Source organism: Ochotona curzoniae, unplaced genomic scaffold (assembly GCF_017591425.1).
Source record: "Ochotona curzoniae isolate NIBS_2020 unplaced genomic scaffold, NIBS_Ocur_1.0 contig_4105, whole genome shotgun sequence".
NCBI lineage: Eukaryota > Metazoa > Chordata > Mammalia > Lagomorpha > Ochotonidae > Ochotona > Ochotona curzoniae.
In genome coordinates, this window is record NW_024466129.1 from 2902991 (window position 1) to 2920089 (window position 17099).

A 17099-nucleotide genomic window follows, 5' to 3' on the forward strand; every position below is an offset into this window, starting at 1 on the left:
TTTCTCAGTCCTACAGAAAAACAATAGGTTCTCAACTCTGTCCTGTTGGGGGTTTGCCACTTTCCTCCCTTCCTCTCTCCCATCCTCTTTTCTTTCTCTTTTCCTTCCCTTCCCTTCCCTTCCCTTCCCTTCCCTTCCCTTCCCTTCCCTTCCCTTCCCTTCCCTTCCCTTCCCTTCCCTTCCCTTCCCTTCCCTTCCCTTCCCTTCCCTTCCCTTCCCTTCCCTTCCCTTCTCTTCCCCTCCCTTTCCTTCCTTTCCTACCATTATAAAGACAGAAGGACAAACAAAAAGGGAGATCTTCCATCTGCTTGTTCAATTCCTAAATGACCACAGTGCCTGGAGCTGGCCTGTTCTGAAGCACCAGCTTCTTTTTGGTCTCCCACATGGGTGCAGGAGCTGAAGGACTTGAGCCGTCCTCCACATTAGCAGGGAGTTGGATCAGAAGTGGAGCCACTGGGACTCCAACAGGTGTCCATACAGAATTTCGGCACTCGGCAGGGGCTTAGCCTACTGCACCATGGCTCTGTCCCATGTCCCTTTTTTTATTTGGCTTGGTCTTGAAAGAACAATGGATGGTCCTGGAAATCTGGCAGTGGGTTCCACAGACTCTAACAGAAGAGGCATGTTTGAGCTGCTCCTGGGACTCTAACTCTGGAAGGAGAGCATGTGGTGACAAGGCCTATGCATGTTGTAGAGCAGTACACTTCTTCAGCTTGAGGACAGGCACTCAAATTTCCTGCTTTGCCGTGAGCTCTATGGCTGGGCACACACCTGCAGGAAGGCACCTCATTTGAGTCTCTCAAGACTGAACCCAAGTTCTTGGTCAAGAGAAGCAAATCTGAGGGTCACTGATGCCAGCCACACTCACATATTGATTATCTACCCACCCCAGTGACTTTGACAGTCAGCAGTGTCAAGGAGTTCTACTCTGGGGATTACTTCTTTTTTCTCAACACAAAACTGGAACAAGTAGTCCAACAGATGTGTTTGAGGCAATAGGCAAGAAAAGTGTATTGCAGTTTCTCTGACACGACTGGAAGTAAACATGGTGCTCCCTCCCTTCTTCTTCCGGTTTGGGATAGTGTGGATGGGTTAAAAGTTTGCAACACCAAAATACATGTGCTTCTCTGCCATAAGCGGAGACTGCAGGTGGTTTGCTTTTTGAAAAACTTTTTCTTCTTTTTTGTCTCTCTCTCTCTCATGCTCCATTTCTATTCCAACACCCCCTCCCCTTTTTTTAAAAAAAGAATTATTTATTTTTATTGGAATATATGATTTATAGAGAGGAGAGACAGAGAGAAATATTTTCCATCCTCTGGTTCACTCCCCAAATGCTTGCTATGACTAGAGCTGAGCTAATCCGAAGCCTGGAGCCAGGAGCTTCTTCTGGGTTTCCCATGTGGGTGCAGGCTCCCAAGGTTTTGGGCCATTCTAGACTGCTTTTCCAGGCTACATGCAGGGAGATAGATGGGAAGTGGAGCATCTGGGATGTGAACCAGTGCCATATGGGATCCCAGCAATTGCAAGGCGAGGGCTTAGGCCCTAGGCCATCATGCTGGGCCCTCCATTTCTTTCTTATAGCCAGATTATCAGCTTTTCCTGGTTGGAGATCTTCCCTCAGCACCACGGAGCTCTGTTAGGCAGACTCTACATTGCTGCAGAAAACATCGGTGGACGGATCGGCTTTGCTCAGTCCACCAGAACCTGAGGTCTGGTCATCACCCTTAGACGGGATTTTAGGACAGATTTTTCTTCTTTTTCTATCGTTAGTGCCTAACTTATCCTAGATTTCATTTTTTCTTAAGAAATAATCTTCAGGATATAGAAGCTTGTGAGGTATTTGGGGATCTGAAAGAATCAATACTGGGTTTCGTTGTCCACTAGGTGAAGCAATAGAGGCAAAGGGCTCATTTACAAATGACCCTTAATTTGAAACCAAATCAATTCCTGCCGAGCCGCGACAGATTGAACCATTATAAGTTAAACGTTCGTTTTGTTCATATTCTGTCAGTGTGGTTTTATGCATTCCACTTCTGCCTTGGAATCTAGTCCTATGCCACAAAATTCTCAGAGTAATTCTGACAAAATGAAACTGAAATAAAACACAGATATATGCTTTTCAAGCATTTATATACCATATAAAAAGAAATTCAATAAAAAGCTGTAATAATACTCCATTTGGGTGGGTGGGGATTCTTTTATCTTTTGGGCAGAATTGGAATAGCTTGAAACTCCTCGAAATAATGCTTTCATGAAGTCTGAATTGAAATTACCTTCATTTTGTGATAGCTTCCTCTTGTAGTGGTTTGCTGCTGATTTTTGTCCCCACAGGAAGCATCTGGCAATATCTGGAGAAAGGTGTGGTTGTCACAACTTCATGTTGGTGATGGTGGTCTTGCTGGAATTGAATGGGTAAAAGCCAGGGAGGTGGCTAAAGATTTTACAATGCACAAAATAGTCCTGCACAAGGAACTATCTGAACAGTCCAAACTGAGTGTGAAATTCAGGACATTTCCTTTGGGAACCAAAGAAATGTCGCACACGAGGTTCACAGACATATCTCTCCAGACCTTTACATGGCTCACACTGGAGCTGGGAGAGCCAAGCGGGCTCACGGCTCTACATCCACATCTTCAACAATCGCTTGCTCTTCTTTGTCCATATGTCACTTAGTTGTTTCAGTGTAGCTTTGCTTGTAAATACAAGTGTTGGTGATTACTTTGTGGGTTTTTATTTATGGAGAAAGAAGTCGTAAAAATGAGTGTGTGTGTGTCACAATCAAGCCAGGTGCTGGCTGCACGCTGATGTGAGGCACATGTTTCCTCATGGTCCTCGTGATCTTTCTTGCCCGTTTACATTTCCTGGACAGAGAGTATATTGAATTTTTATAATTGCTGCTGCATTTCTTGTCCTGTATGCTTGTTTCCCAGAAACCCCTGGAGAGCTTATTGTCACAAAGAGCAGAAGCATAGCCTTCACACAAGCTATGAATGAGTGTTTGGCAGTGCCCTCTGAGGACAGTGATTTTTATTTAAAGTATGAGAGGACATTGTCACGTAAAAGCGTCAGAGCCTGTGGGTGCTGCCTCCTCTGAAGACGCTGCAGCAATCAGCCTTGGAGAGGATTCCATCTGCTGTTTGAATTCAAGAAAAGCCCTAATTGCCACTTGGTGCTTGAAATGTGTCTGACTTAAATGCGAGAACTCATCCTAATGAACTCAGTTCTGATCTCACGTGTCCTTTCTCCAGTTCCTCACAGATACACCCATGTACGTTTGAAAATCCCACTCTACTTTAAAAGCTTTGGAATGACGGGCCCTGTGTTTGCAAGGAATATCTGGATTGGGAGTAGCCAGTTTGTTAAAAATGGCGGGAAAGGAAAGAGGCAAAGTGAGAACAAATATCCATGGGTATTTTTTCTGGATCCTTGTTTTAGATCATGACTGCTCCTTGATTTCCACCCCGCAAGCAAGGGTCATCTAGGGAAAGGAACATGTTACCATCTTGTGTGATGGCTGATCTTAGGTGTCAACCAAATAGCACCCTGGTGTACTCAGATTAACCATTATTTCTGAGTGGATGTCTGACTTGTTTTGTTCCTGGAGGAGTTTGGTATGTGGCCTGCTGGGCTGAGTAAAGTAGATCGTATCTTCCGTGGTAGACACTATTAGCTCCTCCTCTCTTCCTGCCTGCCTCCTCAACAGGGATGCTCAGCTGGGACATGCGTCTTTGGCCCTGGACTCAGATTCATAGCAATAACCTCCCTTAGTTCTTGGGCCTTTAAGTCTCTGGTCTGTGTGTGTCAGGTCACGCAGCCTGCATAATCATGTGACTCCATGTGATTCATAACAAATCTCCCTTCCATGTCTTGCTTCCCCTCCGCCTTCTCCCTGTTGCTTCCTCTCTCTGTCTTCTAGATTCTATTTCTCTGGAGAACCCTAATAAAAACAGATGCCAAACAAAGTCCCTGGCACATAACATGCATTTAATAAATGAGGATTTAATGGTGAAGGAATGAATCATAGACTAGCTTTTAAACAGACAAAAAAATGGAGATTAAATCTCTTTGGTGTGGAAGGGTTTTAAGCTCTTCCTTTTGTGTCTGTCCAGTGTGGACTCGAGTACGCAGTAGGTACTCATTGAGTATGAATAGATGTGATAAAAAGCAGCAAAAGATGCTATTTTATGTGTGATGTTTTAGAAGTCTGACATGTGTCCTTTTATACTGCTTTGAAAGCCCAGGCCATGGGTTTATCACTCATGGCATATGAGGGGAAGCTCGTATCCTTGAGGGCCCTTCCTCTGTGGTGTTGTCATAGTGCTGCCGGGCAAGTGGCCACTGCAGAAGCACGGGTCCCCAGAGCCTCCGAATGTTTTAGGAGAGAAGCTGCTGCTGGGTTATTGCATGGATTGCTGATGCTGCCGGCATTGCTTTTGCTTAATAATCCACTTTAATTTTACCCATGGCGCTTCTTAGTTCCCACAACACAGTGATAATTAAATCTGTGTTCAGATGGTTGTGAATGCACCCAGAGGTGTTAAACTATGGGTGAATTATACTCATTTAAGTCAAAGCGTAGCACCAACTCTCTGTTGGCTCAGGATTCAGGCATTAGGGAACTTCCCTGAAGTTCCATACTATTCCTTTAGCTTCTGTCCTGTATCCCAGGTCACAGGCAGGACTAGAGGCAGGCGGCAGGTCTTGGATCTTCATATTATGACAGCTACTCATCTGAGTCTTAAAGCTGGCATTTCTTCAGTAGATTGCTTGACACATCGCCTGCAACGCTGCTGTTTCTGAAGGGCCTCCGGTGTCTGATGGTCCAGAAATCGGTTTTATTTTTAATGTAAATGAGTGGGGAAAAGAGGGTATAAGGCACAGGCCAAGAGCTAAGAAGAGTACCCCTGCCCGGGTCCCCTGCACTGACGTTCTCAACCGTAGATGGCAATGAAACCTTGGAGATGTGGCCGCCACCAGGCAGGCATTCCGGAGTTGCAGGGTCCAGGAGAGAAGGCAGGAGGGAGTTGGCCATGGAGGCCCTGTGTTGTGGCTGATGGAGAACTCACAGCCATGGATAGCACCAGTCCCAGTGACGCAAGGAAGTAGAGGCTACTGCTAGGGGACCCCTTTTTGACCCTAAGAATGAAGGTGAGAGGAAGAATTCCAAGTGAGTGAGAGCTAGAGAAGGAAGAAGAGATGAGAGAATGAAGCGTGGAGGGAAGGATGGAGAGGGAGATGGGAGCAGGTGAGAAAGGGAAGGAGGACGTGAGACCAGCTGGCCAGTAATGAGAGCAGGAGCAAGAGGACTGGGGCCTTGGGTGTGGGAGAGGATCTGCAAGCACATGAGAATAGCCACCCGAGGAGGTGAAGCGGGCTGAGCCAGGGAGAGCAGGCCCAAAGGGGCAGGTCCTGGGCGAAGACAGGCCAGATCCATAATCCCCCACAAGCCACAAGACTCACACATTGGTCCTTCAGGATCTTTTATTAATGTATAGAAAATGTGTTTAAAAAAGGAACTATACAGAGGGTAAAAGCAACCAGGACTAAAAATACTAGTTAACAATGGTTAACAAGCAGCGATTCCAGTCTTGGAGCTACACTGCCATGAAGGGATGGGCCAAGCTGGGTTTAACTCTCCCTTCCTCTGTTTGTTGTTTCAATTCACTCAGGTGTGTGTTGCCCGAGGAGATAGATCCCATCTACCTCTTCCCTTTCTTCCTTCCAGCCTTGATTTTAAGTTAACATGTTGCCAAGTACACTGCAGTTGCAGTCAGTAAATTGGTCTTTGTTATTTTTAGCTGAAAAACCTGTTAAAGGTTAAAACAACAAACTCAGATTTGGAGGAATTGGAGGATTTGGTGATGATTATTTTTCCAAACAAAGATCTAGAGACCAGCAGGGTGGTGGTGGTGGTGGGGGGGGGTTTCAGGTGCCCAGAACCCCAGGTAAAGACTCTGTTAAGGTGCCTTGGGTTTCCTGTGCGCCAGGACGGCAGTTGAAGTTAGGGAAACTGGGTGTGTGAGTGGTGATAGTGAAAAAGGAGAACCTGTGTTTCAACAATGGGCTCAGGACGATGCTGAACATTAAGTCTGGGAAGCCATGGTGTGACCCTAGGGTTGGAAAGGCCAGTGGGTTGGATATAGGTTTAGCACAGGATTACTTAGTGAGCTGATGTTTTGCAAGAAGCGCTGTGTCTAACGCATCTACCGTGCGGGTGTCATTGCTGTCCAAGCATCCGCTTACTGATGAGAACCATGGAAAGCAGTGATTCTCTCTTGGGGAGATCCATTCCCTATGATTTGCATTCTCATTGTTCAGTGCAGGAAAGGGGGTTCATTTCTGGAGTTTGAGCCTGACACCAAAAAATACCCAGAGCTGATTTCCTTCCAATTTCCCCAAGAAGCAAAGGAAATTGAATGTGTAGCCAGGTGTCCTTTGAGGCCTTTAACCCATTGGGCACATGAGAGGTAAGTCGTGGGGAAAAGAAACCAGAGAATAACTAATATTAATTTCTCCCTTGCCTCCTTCCAACCTCATTCCTCAACAGTTTCCACTGATGTGCCCTTGCAGGGTGTTTGTGCCCTGCGGAGTCTGAAAGAAGACAGTCCATGTCTACTCAACTTTTGGTTTTAGCTTACACATTTAAGGATGTCTGCCTTTGCGGCCGATGTACTGGTTTGATTATGTTAACCATATAACCCCTTCTTTCCAAATTCTGCAGTAGGATTGGTAATCTGAAGGATGTGCCAGAAGTGTTCTATGGCTCTCCCTCCCCACTCCTGGCTGCACTGTTTGTTGCAGTTTGAGAAGATTCTGGAATATCCACTTTCATGATGCTGGGAGACAGAGAGGCTGCTGTGTGCCCAGAAGAGGGGAGTGGAGGAAGCTGTGTTTGTGTCCTGGTCCTTAGCTCCCTGCTGCAGACTCGCTCCTCAACTCCCAAGTTTAAAAAAAAAGACACAGAGCTTTCAGGCTGTTTTCTAGTCCCTGATGGAGGGATCGGGGTCCCCTGGAGAAGATGCAAAGACAGCACAAAAGATGGAAGTGACATGAGAGGCTCCCTTCGTGAAGCCAGCAAGAAATACAAGGCGGTGGCCAATGCAGAGAAACCAAAGGCTCTGGAGTTAGGCTATGCAGCTCAAATGATAGTACTGGTAGCTATGTGATGTCAGGTACACTACCTAACATTCCTGAATTTCCATTCATTCCTTAAAATGATTAAACTCATGCTAGGTTGTGGTGAGGACTTACTGAAGTCATAGCTGTGCAGTTCTTAGCACGGTGTCTCTAATAGCAGGTGTGATAGAAATGCCATTTCTGTGAGTATTCATTCGGGAAGAAACAAATGTGGAAGTCCAGAGCAGATCCGACTCAGCTCTCTTACCACCTGGCTGTGTGACTCTGGACAATTTCTAACCTATCACTGGCTGCCTTTCCTGAGCATGAAGCGGGGAGGACTGGACCATGTGGTGTTCAGTTCTCACTGGCTCTGAAGATGTGCTCCCAACACTCATCTCTTAGAGGACAACCCGGAATGTTAGCAAGCAGCATATAGGGTTTCTCTGGGAGATGCTAAACCAGGGATGGGAAGTATTCACTTCCTGGTCGTGTGTCTAGATCCAAACCCTCTCTCGTAGATGAGGTGTTTCAGTTTCCCTGTGGGTGTGGCTTACTTCCCCAAGAAAGATGCTTACACTGCCCCACCCAAACCCATGGTGCTACTGAGCCAATACCAGTACCTGGGAGAGGTGACTCTGTTAAACGTTTCTGAACTGGAAATCTAGTGTCAGCCCAGACTCACAGTCTGGGCAATAGGGAGCTGTTTTTATTAAATTAACAGAAGGGCTGACTTTATCCAAGGAACAAGGGCTGTGTTATTTTGATGTGCTGCCATTGCCTTTTTAAGCTTGAGGAAGGAGGGAGGATTTCCTGCTTGGAGAAAATGCAACACTGCCCAGAGGCTGTGAAGTTCGCCAAGGACGTTTGGACAATGAAGTCCTGCAGGTGCAATGAAGTCATGACTCAGACAAGGAGTGGCCTTGAAAAATGAGTCACAAATGCTGCGATGACACATCAGGCCTGTGGCTGCTGTGAAGAGCAAACATGGTGCACTGAGGGGACACCTGTTGAGCTTTGCTGTGGCAAGGACTCTTGGGCCCCAATTCTTCTGCTAGATCAGTGGACAGGTGTTCAGGTAGGAAGCTGGAGGCCAGAACTGAGAAAAGAAACCTTGATATCTCCATCGTGGCTCCTCACAGTGGTCTCTGCATGCTTAGAGTGACACCATTTGTACAAGACTTGCTCTTGGTTCCCCATGAGCCAATAGATTCTTCTTTAATTTTCAAGTTATGTTTTTTTCTCAGCTGTTTCTCCTGGTATAAGCAAATCCAGCATGGGATGCATTTAGAGTGAGCCATAGCCGTTTTCCCTGCAAATTGGACCTGGATCTGCACCAATGCATCTTCTCTGAGCATTTCAGAGCTGTTGGCCTGCTGATTTGGGCAAGTTTGCATTTATTCTGTGAGTTCTCTTTTGGCCTGGCCATGTCAAAATGCTCCAGCACTGCCAAGAGAATCTTTATATATGGGGCTGGGTTACAGAGGAGTACAGTTGAGGACCGATCTAGGCAGAGAGCTCTAGGAACATGCCGAAACCACCTGAGAGAAGAGACTGGGTCCACCTTTCCTGAAATTCTGAGTGGAGATTGAAAAAAAAAAAGTCACAATGAGAAAAATGTGAGGTCCAGGAGTATTAGTGGATCTTTTTCTATCCTTTGGCCCGGGGCATTGCCGTCCTATCAGGGAGGAGCCTGAACGCCCTTTCCCAACAGATACATTTACCAGAACTCTTTGAAAACACTCCACCAGGGCGCTTTTCTGTTCTGACTCTGGAGTTTACAAGGGAAAATGTCTTTAGGACTGTTTGATACGGCATTGAATGCATTGGCAAACTTGGTTCTTCAGTTTGGTCTTAAAAAGAAGCGCTTTCAGTCTGCAGGGGGCTGACTGGCTCCCACAAGGAGGGAAAGTGTTAGCCATCTTGCTACTTGAGTTTTGGAGCTGGGAAGTGGGAAGGTGAGGACAAAGGTGATTAAGTATTTACAGACGCTTGTTCTGTTTTCTTGCTGCAATTTTGTTCTTATTCTTCTACAAATCAATGTTTCATACAAACTAGTTGGTCAGTTTTCTTGATTTCAGTACAAGTTCTGGAAGCCTGGACGAACCTGCTACTCTGGATTCCCAGAAAACAGCTGGCTGTTGAGAGCGCCACCTCGTGGTCACATTCTACAAATAGCCCTAACCTGTTAAATCTGAAGACCAGCAGTTTTTCACTCCGTCTTCATATCTAACTGCCTCATCTTCCAGAAACAACCATGGAGATTGTGGGCCAGACATGCTGGAAACCACCTTTGCACGATGGGCAAATGCAAAAGGAGCAGCTCCCTGGATCTTGTCTGTAGGCAGCGAGACTGTTGCAGGCACCCTTGGTTGTTTGGTCTGCTGGTGGTCTGACAACACACCCTCACGTAGCTGCAATTGCACTGCCTTCTGGGCTGGCCCACCCTTCGCCCTCGTGAGCCCCTCAGGGAACTGTGGTGACTTTGTGTGCATGTAACCCTCCAAGATCCAAGAGTTTGGAGGGACAGGATAAGTGGGAAGCGGTGCAGGAACTCAAGAGACGCTTCTTAGTTAAGAGGAAGTTGAGTAAATAAAGAACTTTGAGACAAGTTGGCCATGGGCGGGGGTGGGCTCCTAGGGAATAGAGTGGGATACAGAATCTCTTAAGAATGGAGAAGCCTCACTCATGAGAAAATCACTCTACTTAATCAACCCTTTACCGAGGGTTGGATGAGCCTATTTTTGAAGTTCCTTTCTTGCTTCAAAATTCCTTAAAACGGATCTTGGCAATGCTACTGACGCTATTTATAAAAATGTTCCATAGGGTAAAATGGCCCCAATAAAAGACAGGTTTTGGTTTCCACGGATGTTTCTTTCACCTGACTTGATGACACGTAATCTCTTTCCATTTCAGTTCCCCTGATGAGGTGGGCTGTACTGGCACACCCAGGTCCCTGAGCTCTGCTCTGATAGACAAAATGAGTTTAGCCTTTTCCTTGGCATTATCTCCTCTGCAATGTGTGTGTGTGTCTGCACTTTACTTATGACTTCTGCACTTTCTTTCCTTCCCTCCTCCCTTCTTTGTGTCTTTCCTTCATGCCTCTAGCTTTCCTTCATAAACCACAGCTTCCGGAGAGTATATTTGTGTTCTCCAACCAATTTGAATTTCCACTCAGGTTTTCAGATCATAGACTAGCTTTATTGATTATAAAAACTAAAAAGGAAGTTAGAAATGATTTTAGTCTTGCTCAACAAGTGGGGAAACTGAGGCCTCACGAGGAGAAACAGGCCACCTGCTGCCATGAAGCTAGCCATGGCTGAGGGGGACTCCACCAAGCTCCAAGTTCCTCATTCAGTGTGCTTGCTGCTATTCAACACTAATCCTCTAGCTACATCTTGTTTAAGTTACTGCTTCTTCCTTATCATCGCCACGGTGAACTGAGAAATGACAATCTCACTTACATTTTCAGCCCTGGTATGTCGGTCACATCCACACCATGGCAGTAGACAAGGTCCTGGAGTTTGCTAAGGGAGTGTGTCCACACCAGAAGGGCAGGGAGCCTTCATCCTCAGATCATCAGAAGTGTGGTCCTTGGCCCAAGGGACCATCTCTTCCTGGCTATCATTGTGTGGCTAGAATGTTTCCTTCAGAAAATGGCCAGTTCTGAGGCTTATCCAGCAACTTCTGACCAAGGTAAGACATGTCCCAGCTTGACAAATATGGTCATCCTTAAAAACAGCACAGGGCCTTGAGTGACTAAGGAAAAGAGGGGGAAGGCAGCTGGGGAAACCAAATGTGGATTTGGACAGATGCTCTGAGACAGGTGCCGACAGAAGTTGAAAGACCATGGCTTGTGGAGGTTCCTGCTCTCTTAGACTTAAAAATCAAACCACAGTGGTGAAGATATCACATCTCATCCACTCAGTGCTAGGGCCAGGCCTCTCCTCTTTGTCGCTGGATTTATAGATGTGAGTTCCTCTGGCACTTTTCATTTTTGAGAATAGTATAAAGAAGATGCAGAAAGCCCAATCTCACCTTATTACAGGGGCCAAAACAGAAAAAGGAAGGAAACCCAAAGCATATATTTTAGTTTCTCCCAGGACTATCAGTGAGGGAAATGGTTGGTTGGTCCTTTAACTTTTTTCAATTCTAATTAGACCACCTGTACTAAATAGTCTGGCCAGCAAAAGAAATTGGGTCTTTAGTATGTAATTCAGAAAAATAAAACAAAATCCACAACAAATTGGACCAAAAATAGGGAAAACAGATCAGTGCTTCCCGTGGGACCTGCAACCTCCATGGCATAGGCCCTGATTTCTGGATCTTTCTGTCCTCAGTGCCTAACTTGAAAGTGCTAACAACTAAACCTTGTAAAGTTACTCTCTACTGACCTGAGGTGGGGTCAGTGGCTTCTAAGCCAGAGGGTGATAGCCCCTTTGCACCAGGAGCCAAGACCATGAGACATCTTGGAACAGTGGTCAAGTAGGGGGACACTAGGTTCTAATGTAGGAAGGAATTAGGCAGAGGGTCCATTGGGGCTGGAAAGAGGCCACTACTCTTGAAAGATGGCAAGTCAGGGTAGGACTCTCTGGCCCATTCAGATAGACTTGGGCTGTTGGGATCAGGTAGGTGGATCTGCTTCCTCTGAAGGGAAGTTGTTGGCCAAGCTATCTTGCTGAGGTTTCCTTTCTGGGTTTGTGTGGCAACCTGGCCATCAGAGGCCATGACCAGACCATAACTACCTGGGAAGTGAGGGGCATCTCAGAAAAAGGGTTGCAAAGAACTTTCTTGTCCCCCTGCCAGTCTGCACTCTGCCCTTGCTCACTGAGCAGCACTTCCTTTTTGTTTCCTTGGTGGGTCAAGAGGGGGGGAGCTTAAGGATGACAGTTCAGGAAGGAGAAAGGAGACCAAGGGCCAGGCTCCTGGGCAGCAGAAACTATGAGATGGTGGTCAGCTGACTCCTGCAACATCCCTGCTTCCTTTCAGACTCTTAATATGTTGCAAAGCACAGTACGATCACCCTCCCCCCTTGTTTCATATTACAAAATACAAACAAACGACAGCCAAGATCTATTGGTTTGTGACTGCCTGTTGCTCAGAACCGCAATGCCCGCCGTTTCCTCCCAGCCGCGAGACGGTGGTTGTAGGGACGCATCTTCATTTCCACAAAGGGGATAGAGAACTCATGGCCTTTCCAGTGGTACCAGTTGATGCCCTGTGTGTGAGACAGATCGGCATATCAGATCACCGTTGCCCCTGATGCAACATCCTGCCTAGAAGAGGAGTCACGGGAGGAAGGAATGTGTGACATGGGTTTATTACCTTCCAGTTCAAGTAAGGTTTACGGCTGAGTTCCCAACAGTTTTTCCCTTAGGCATGCCTGGGGAAACGTTGAAGTCATTCCCCATGGTCAACTGTTTGTTTCTAACTTGGAGGCGTTACATGGTAGGAAGTGGTGAGTTATGCTGTAGCAACACAGAGGCATTGTGAAGAGCGTACCCGTGGCTGCTCACTTCTGATGGGCATCTTGTGGTTGCTACCTTGGTTGGCCCACCAGTCCCATCTGACCAATATTAAAGAGTGTCCTTAGATATGAGTCTTTGAGTATCACATCTGGATAAGTCCCACCCGGTCCATCTGGTCTCCCTGTTCCCCAGTCCAGCCTAAGAACTTGTCATCTTTGAGAAGAAAGATGGCCTGATTCATGGTCCTTCTGTTTCCTCCCTTCCTGGGTCTGCTGAGCATCACAGTGGGCTTGGGAAGCCATCCCTGAGACTGGCCAGCTTCCCCTGGGATCAGCTAGATAAGGAAATGGAATACGGCTGGACTGGTCATCATGAGCTTCTCAAGCCAAGTTCGAGTTCCTGGGTTAGCTGTTTTTCTTCCCTTCTGCTCATTTCTGCTCTGTCCTGGCCTGACCCTGGTGAAACCTTGAATATTTATTTTTAAAAGAATGAAGACCTTCATGCGCATTTAGCACACACAGCTCAGAGGCCATGGGACCTGCAGCCCAGGACCTTTCTTGCATCACTCACCTGACTGTGCCTGGACTCCCCATATTTCCCATTGAGGTTGGTCCGATGGCAGTTCTTATACCACCAGGCACCCTTGTATGACATGGCACAGTTGGTAACTGCAACATCGTTGTCCCGGTCCTCTGTGGAGAAAGGGCGTCCCTGGTGATAGCTGAGGGAGTCCCCTGGGGGGGAAAAAAACAGCATCCATGAGGCTATCCAGTTTGTCATTTTTTGTCAGGGTTTTCTGGATAGTGGACCAATCCACAGGAAATCTGGCTGAGACACAGACTCCCACTGGTCTCTCCTACTTGCACCCAAGAGGTTTGCCCACCCATCCTGAACCCTCCTCCACCTTGCCCTGAGTCAAATACATCCGAGCTGTTCTCTTCAACTCTCCCCTCATCTTCTCCACATTTTCCTGAGAACTCTGTGCAGGTGGTTCTGTTTAATTGTCCCTGACTGTTGTCTCCAGCATGCAGCAGGACACAGAATACTGGTGGAGACAGTAAGGAACTGAGCCAACAGGGACCATGCCAGGTCTTTACTGGGCAGCTTCTGTCCAGCCTTATCCCAGGCTCACCATGCCTGGTCTCGCATTCAACACTTTGTGCCACATGTGGAGAGAAATGCTAGCAAACTAGAGTTCTGATGCGTGGGAAACAGGAAGATGGAGAAGCATGACCATGTCGAAGGCGCCACAGTTGGGAAAGCCATGCATCTTGAGGGAAGAGCAGGTGTGGAGGGGAAACAGGTTTCCTGCTCACTGTCCTAACTTTTTGGTGGGGTTTTGAGGAAAACTTATATAAACCCCATAGGGAAGTTTGGGGTTTACCAAGTAGACTGCCAAGAGGCATTTCCTGACTAGACATGAAGGATCTTCAAAACAATTGTGGAAAATGCAAACTATGAATAGACTATACATGGGTGTCAATCTTTTCATTGAACACATTTATACTTCATTGCATTGTCTGTCAAATTTTTTGAATGTCCTGCATCTCAGAGCTGCTTACAGATGGAATGGACTGCTGTATGCTGTGGTTGAGGTGCCCATTCTTAGAGGCCATCAGAGACCAGCATTCTCTCCCCGAGGTTAGACTGGGAGCTTGTGTGATCTGAGTCCCTGAGGTGAGAGATCAAAGCCGCCATCCATTGATGTGGTTGGTGAGAGTCTAGGCAAAATTTGTGACATGGGATCTATGGAATACGCTGAATGTTAGTGACACTAGGTGCTGCTGATGTTGCACTATGCTGGGAGAAGCCACCGTTCTGATTCCATGATTTCCAAACCCATCCTCAGTTGCCACTCAGTTCTCCTGGTGTTCCCCACCAATGTGAACTGGTTGAACTTTATTTTGTAGTGGAGGACTGAGCCTGGATCTCTTAGGATCAGATGCTGGGTCCCTGTAGGGCTAATCCCACCATTTGAAACTCAATCTTAGCTCTTGGAGGTGCTGCAAAAGGCAGAAGAGCTTTCTTGTTTTTCTCTATTTTGAAGCATTTTCACCTCTGCTCACCCTGTCTTACAGTATTTCAGCACAATTCCTTCACTATGGCCTCCACCCCATCCCCACTCTCATTCTCATTCTTGCTCTTGGCTTCATGACTTTTAAGACTTACTTTTGTTATTCCCCAGCCAGCATTCTGTCCTGCCACTCCCAGGGATGTTCCTAATCTTGATTTTTGTCACCCCCAAGTCCAGCTCACTTTTTCTGCTCCACAAGCCCTGTTTTCTGCTCTCTTAAATCACTGTGCACATCTTTCAGTTTATTTTGCCTTAGATGTTAGAACCGCTATGACCTCCTATTAACTGTTCTCTGTTGGACTCAGATGGACTTGATTTGTTTGTTGCTGTTACACTGCCCTTCCAAATGTCCCATTCCCTAGGACCGAAACGGCTGCCCACTGCCCTCCATGCTAAGACTAAACTCTACTTCCCGACAGAGGGTCATTCCTCCTTGTCCTTTCTGATGCTTCTGAAAGTTGAGTCTGCCTGGGTCAGCCAGGTTGGTCAGAGCTTTCCCTTCCTCCACAGCAACTGTCCCTCCTGTGATTTGTTTCCCAGAGTCTGTGTTCCTTATGCTCAAACTCCGAGTCAATCACGGCTGCCTTCACGAAACCTTCCCAACCACCCAGATCCCCTAGTTGAACATCCTTACACTGCAAGTAGACACAAGTCACCCCATGCTGGTACTCCTTAATTGTGTCTCACCACATACGGAAACAGTTTACTTAATGTTTCCTTTGTGCTTCCTTTGCATTCCCATAACTTGCATCAGGACCAGCTGGGGCTTCTCAATAACTGATAACTTCATTTGGAATCTTCAGTCCTAGTTGAAGTGGACTCTTACTGAGTGAATTGGATAGTGGCAACCTTAAACAATGGGGAGCAGGTGAAGGGATTCACCTGGAATTGGAGATACTATGGATGGCTTGTTTTCAGTAAGGCCAGTAAAAATGCAAAACTGGGGAAGATAAAGGCCAGGGGAATTGGGCCTTTCCTTTCTAGAAAATTTCTGCTCTAGAGAGAGCAACCAATGCAAAGAGCTGCCCATGGGAAGAGAAGAGCCTACATATGTGCAGGTTTTCATCTTTTGAAGATGAACTGGATGTTCAGTGTGAAGAATCAGACATAATTCACTTAGAACAATCCACAAAGTTGTTGGCAGGACTGGCCTCTGAGTCAGGACAATTGACTATAATCCAACAGTCTGTGAAGTATGGGTCTGTGAGTCAGGGGCTGGCCCCAAGTGAGAAGAAAAAGGTAGAATTAGGGCAGGAGGAAGAGGGGCAGGGAAGGAGGAAGTTGAGGGATTGGAAGGGCTTGCTTTGCCTCTTGTAGCAGAAATAAGAATGTCTTTTCTCCGGGTCCAGTTCTAATCCTAGGAAGTAAATAGCATCAGGTTATTTTGAAATGATTTAGTCTGACAGAATGTTTAATTTGCTCCATTTCAATGACTATTTTATGCCCAAAGTGTGGCAAATTGGATCTTTTGTCAGGGTGCTTCAGGCTAGTCTAGCTGCCCTTGGGTGTGATCTCAAATGAGAGTAATCTCAAAGGAGAGTGTGTCTTCCCTATGGAACAACAATGTCTTGCTGAGAAGAGAAATAACTGAACAGCTGTAGCAATTGGAAGGGCGGCACCTTGATACTCCTCTTAATTCCAAGAGGCATAAAAAATGTCGCTTAAATTATACGGCAGCAGTTACCCTAAAATTGGAACTAATAAAAGGGCTCATAAGTCCATGTACCAAGCATTATGGTATCTGGCAAAAGAGGTTGTATGAAATGTGTTAAGACGGAACGCAGGAAACAGATTGGCCAAGCCTAAGGAGTTGGGTGAACATGATGTCCCCAGAACACTACTCATGCAGCAGAGCCTGTAGAGATGGCTGTTCTGCTAGAAGGGTCATAAAGTTTGCACAGAAAAACCTGACCGGGCGTGTGTCCTCGTGGAAGGTGGAGAGACGCTGCCAGTGAGGAACAGGGCAGCAGCGTCCTTGTTCCTTTGCCCGGGAGGGAACTACCCTGACCATGGGGGGTGTGATTGTTCTCATGGCCACAAAGGTGGTTTCCCTGCATGTCTTTGCAAGGGAGATTTCCTCCCCAACAGAAGCAATCCCGCTCTTCTCTGGGAGAGAAGAGAGATTGTTTAACATAGACAAGAAAAAAATCCCTTGCTCCCCCAGTGCACATTTTTAAAAAAACGTTTACAGTACTGTTTAGCATTTATTGGGTCTTTTTTTTTTTCCCCTGTCTGTCTGCCAAGTAGAGTTGGCATCATCATTACGATTTTCCTGATGAGGAAACCGAAGCCATGAGAAATCAGTTTCAGGTCACCTGAGTGGCTGGAGGAGCGGTCTGGGACCCACCCAGGTGACTGCTAGGCCTCCTCTCAGCCAGCTGAGAAGGCACACTCTCCGTGGGCGCTGCTCCCTGTTTCAACTCCCGCCTAGAACGTGGCGC

At 46.7% G+C, this 17099-nt stretch overlaps 1 protein-coding gene across 2 annotated transcripts in view; it reads right to left on the reverse strand.

Moving 5' to 3' along the window:
* Positions 1–12009: 12009 nt before the first annotated feature.
* Positions 12010–17099, reverse strand: part of TNR (tenascin R) — a 72621-nt gene continuing 67531 nt past the window's right edge. The window contains exons 20-21 of one of the 2 annotated variants that reach the window (XM_040984220.1): positions 13155–13318; positions 12010–12334 (exon numbers count right to left, since the gene is read on the reverse strand). In XM_040984220.1, coding sequence (XP_040840154.1) covers positions 12215–12334; positions 13155–13318 — 284 coding nt within the window. In that variant the 3' untranslated portion in view covers positions 12010–12214. The remainder of the gene's footprint in view (positions 12335–13154; positions 13319–17099) is intronic. The other variant, XM_040984221.1, reaches the window with a different exon arrangement.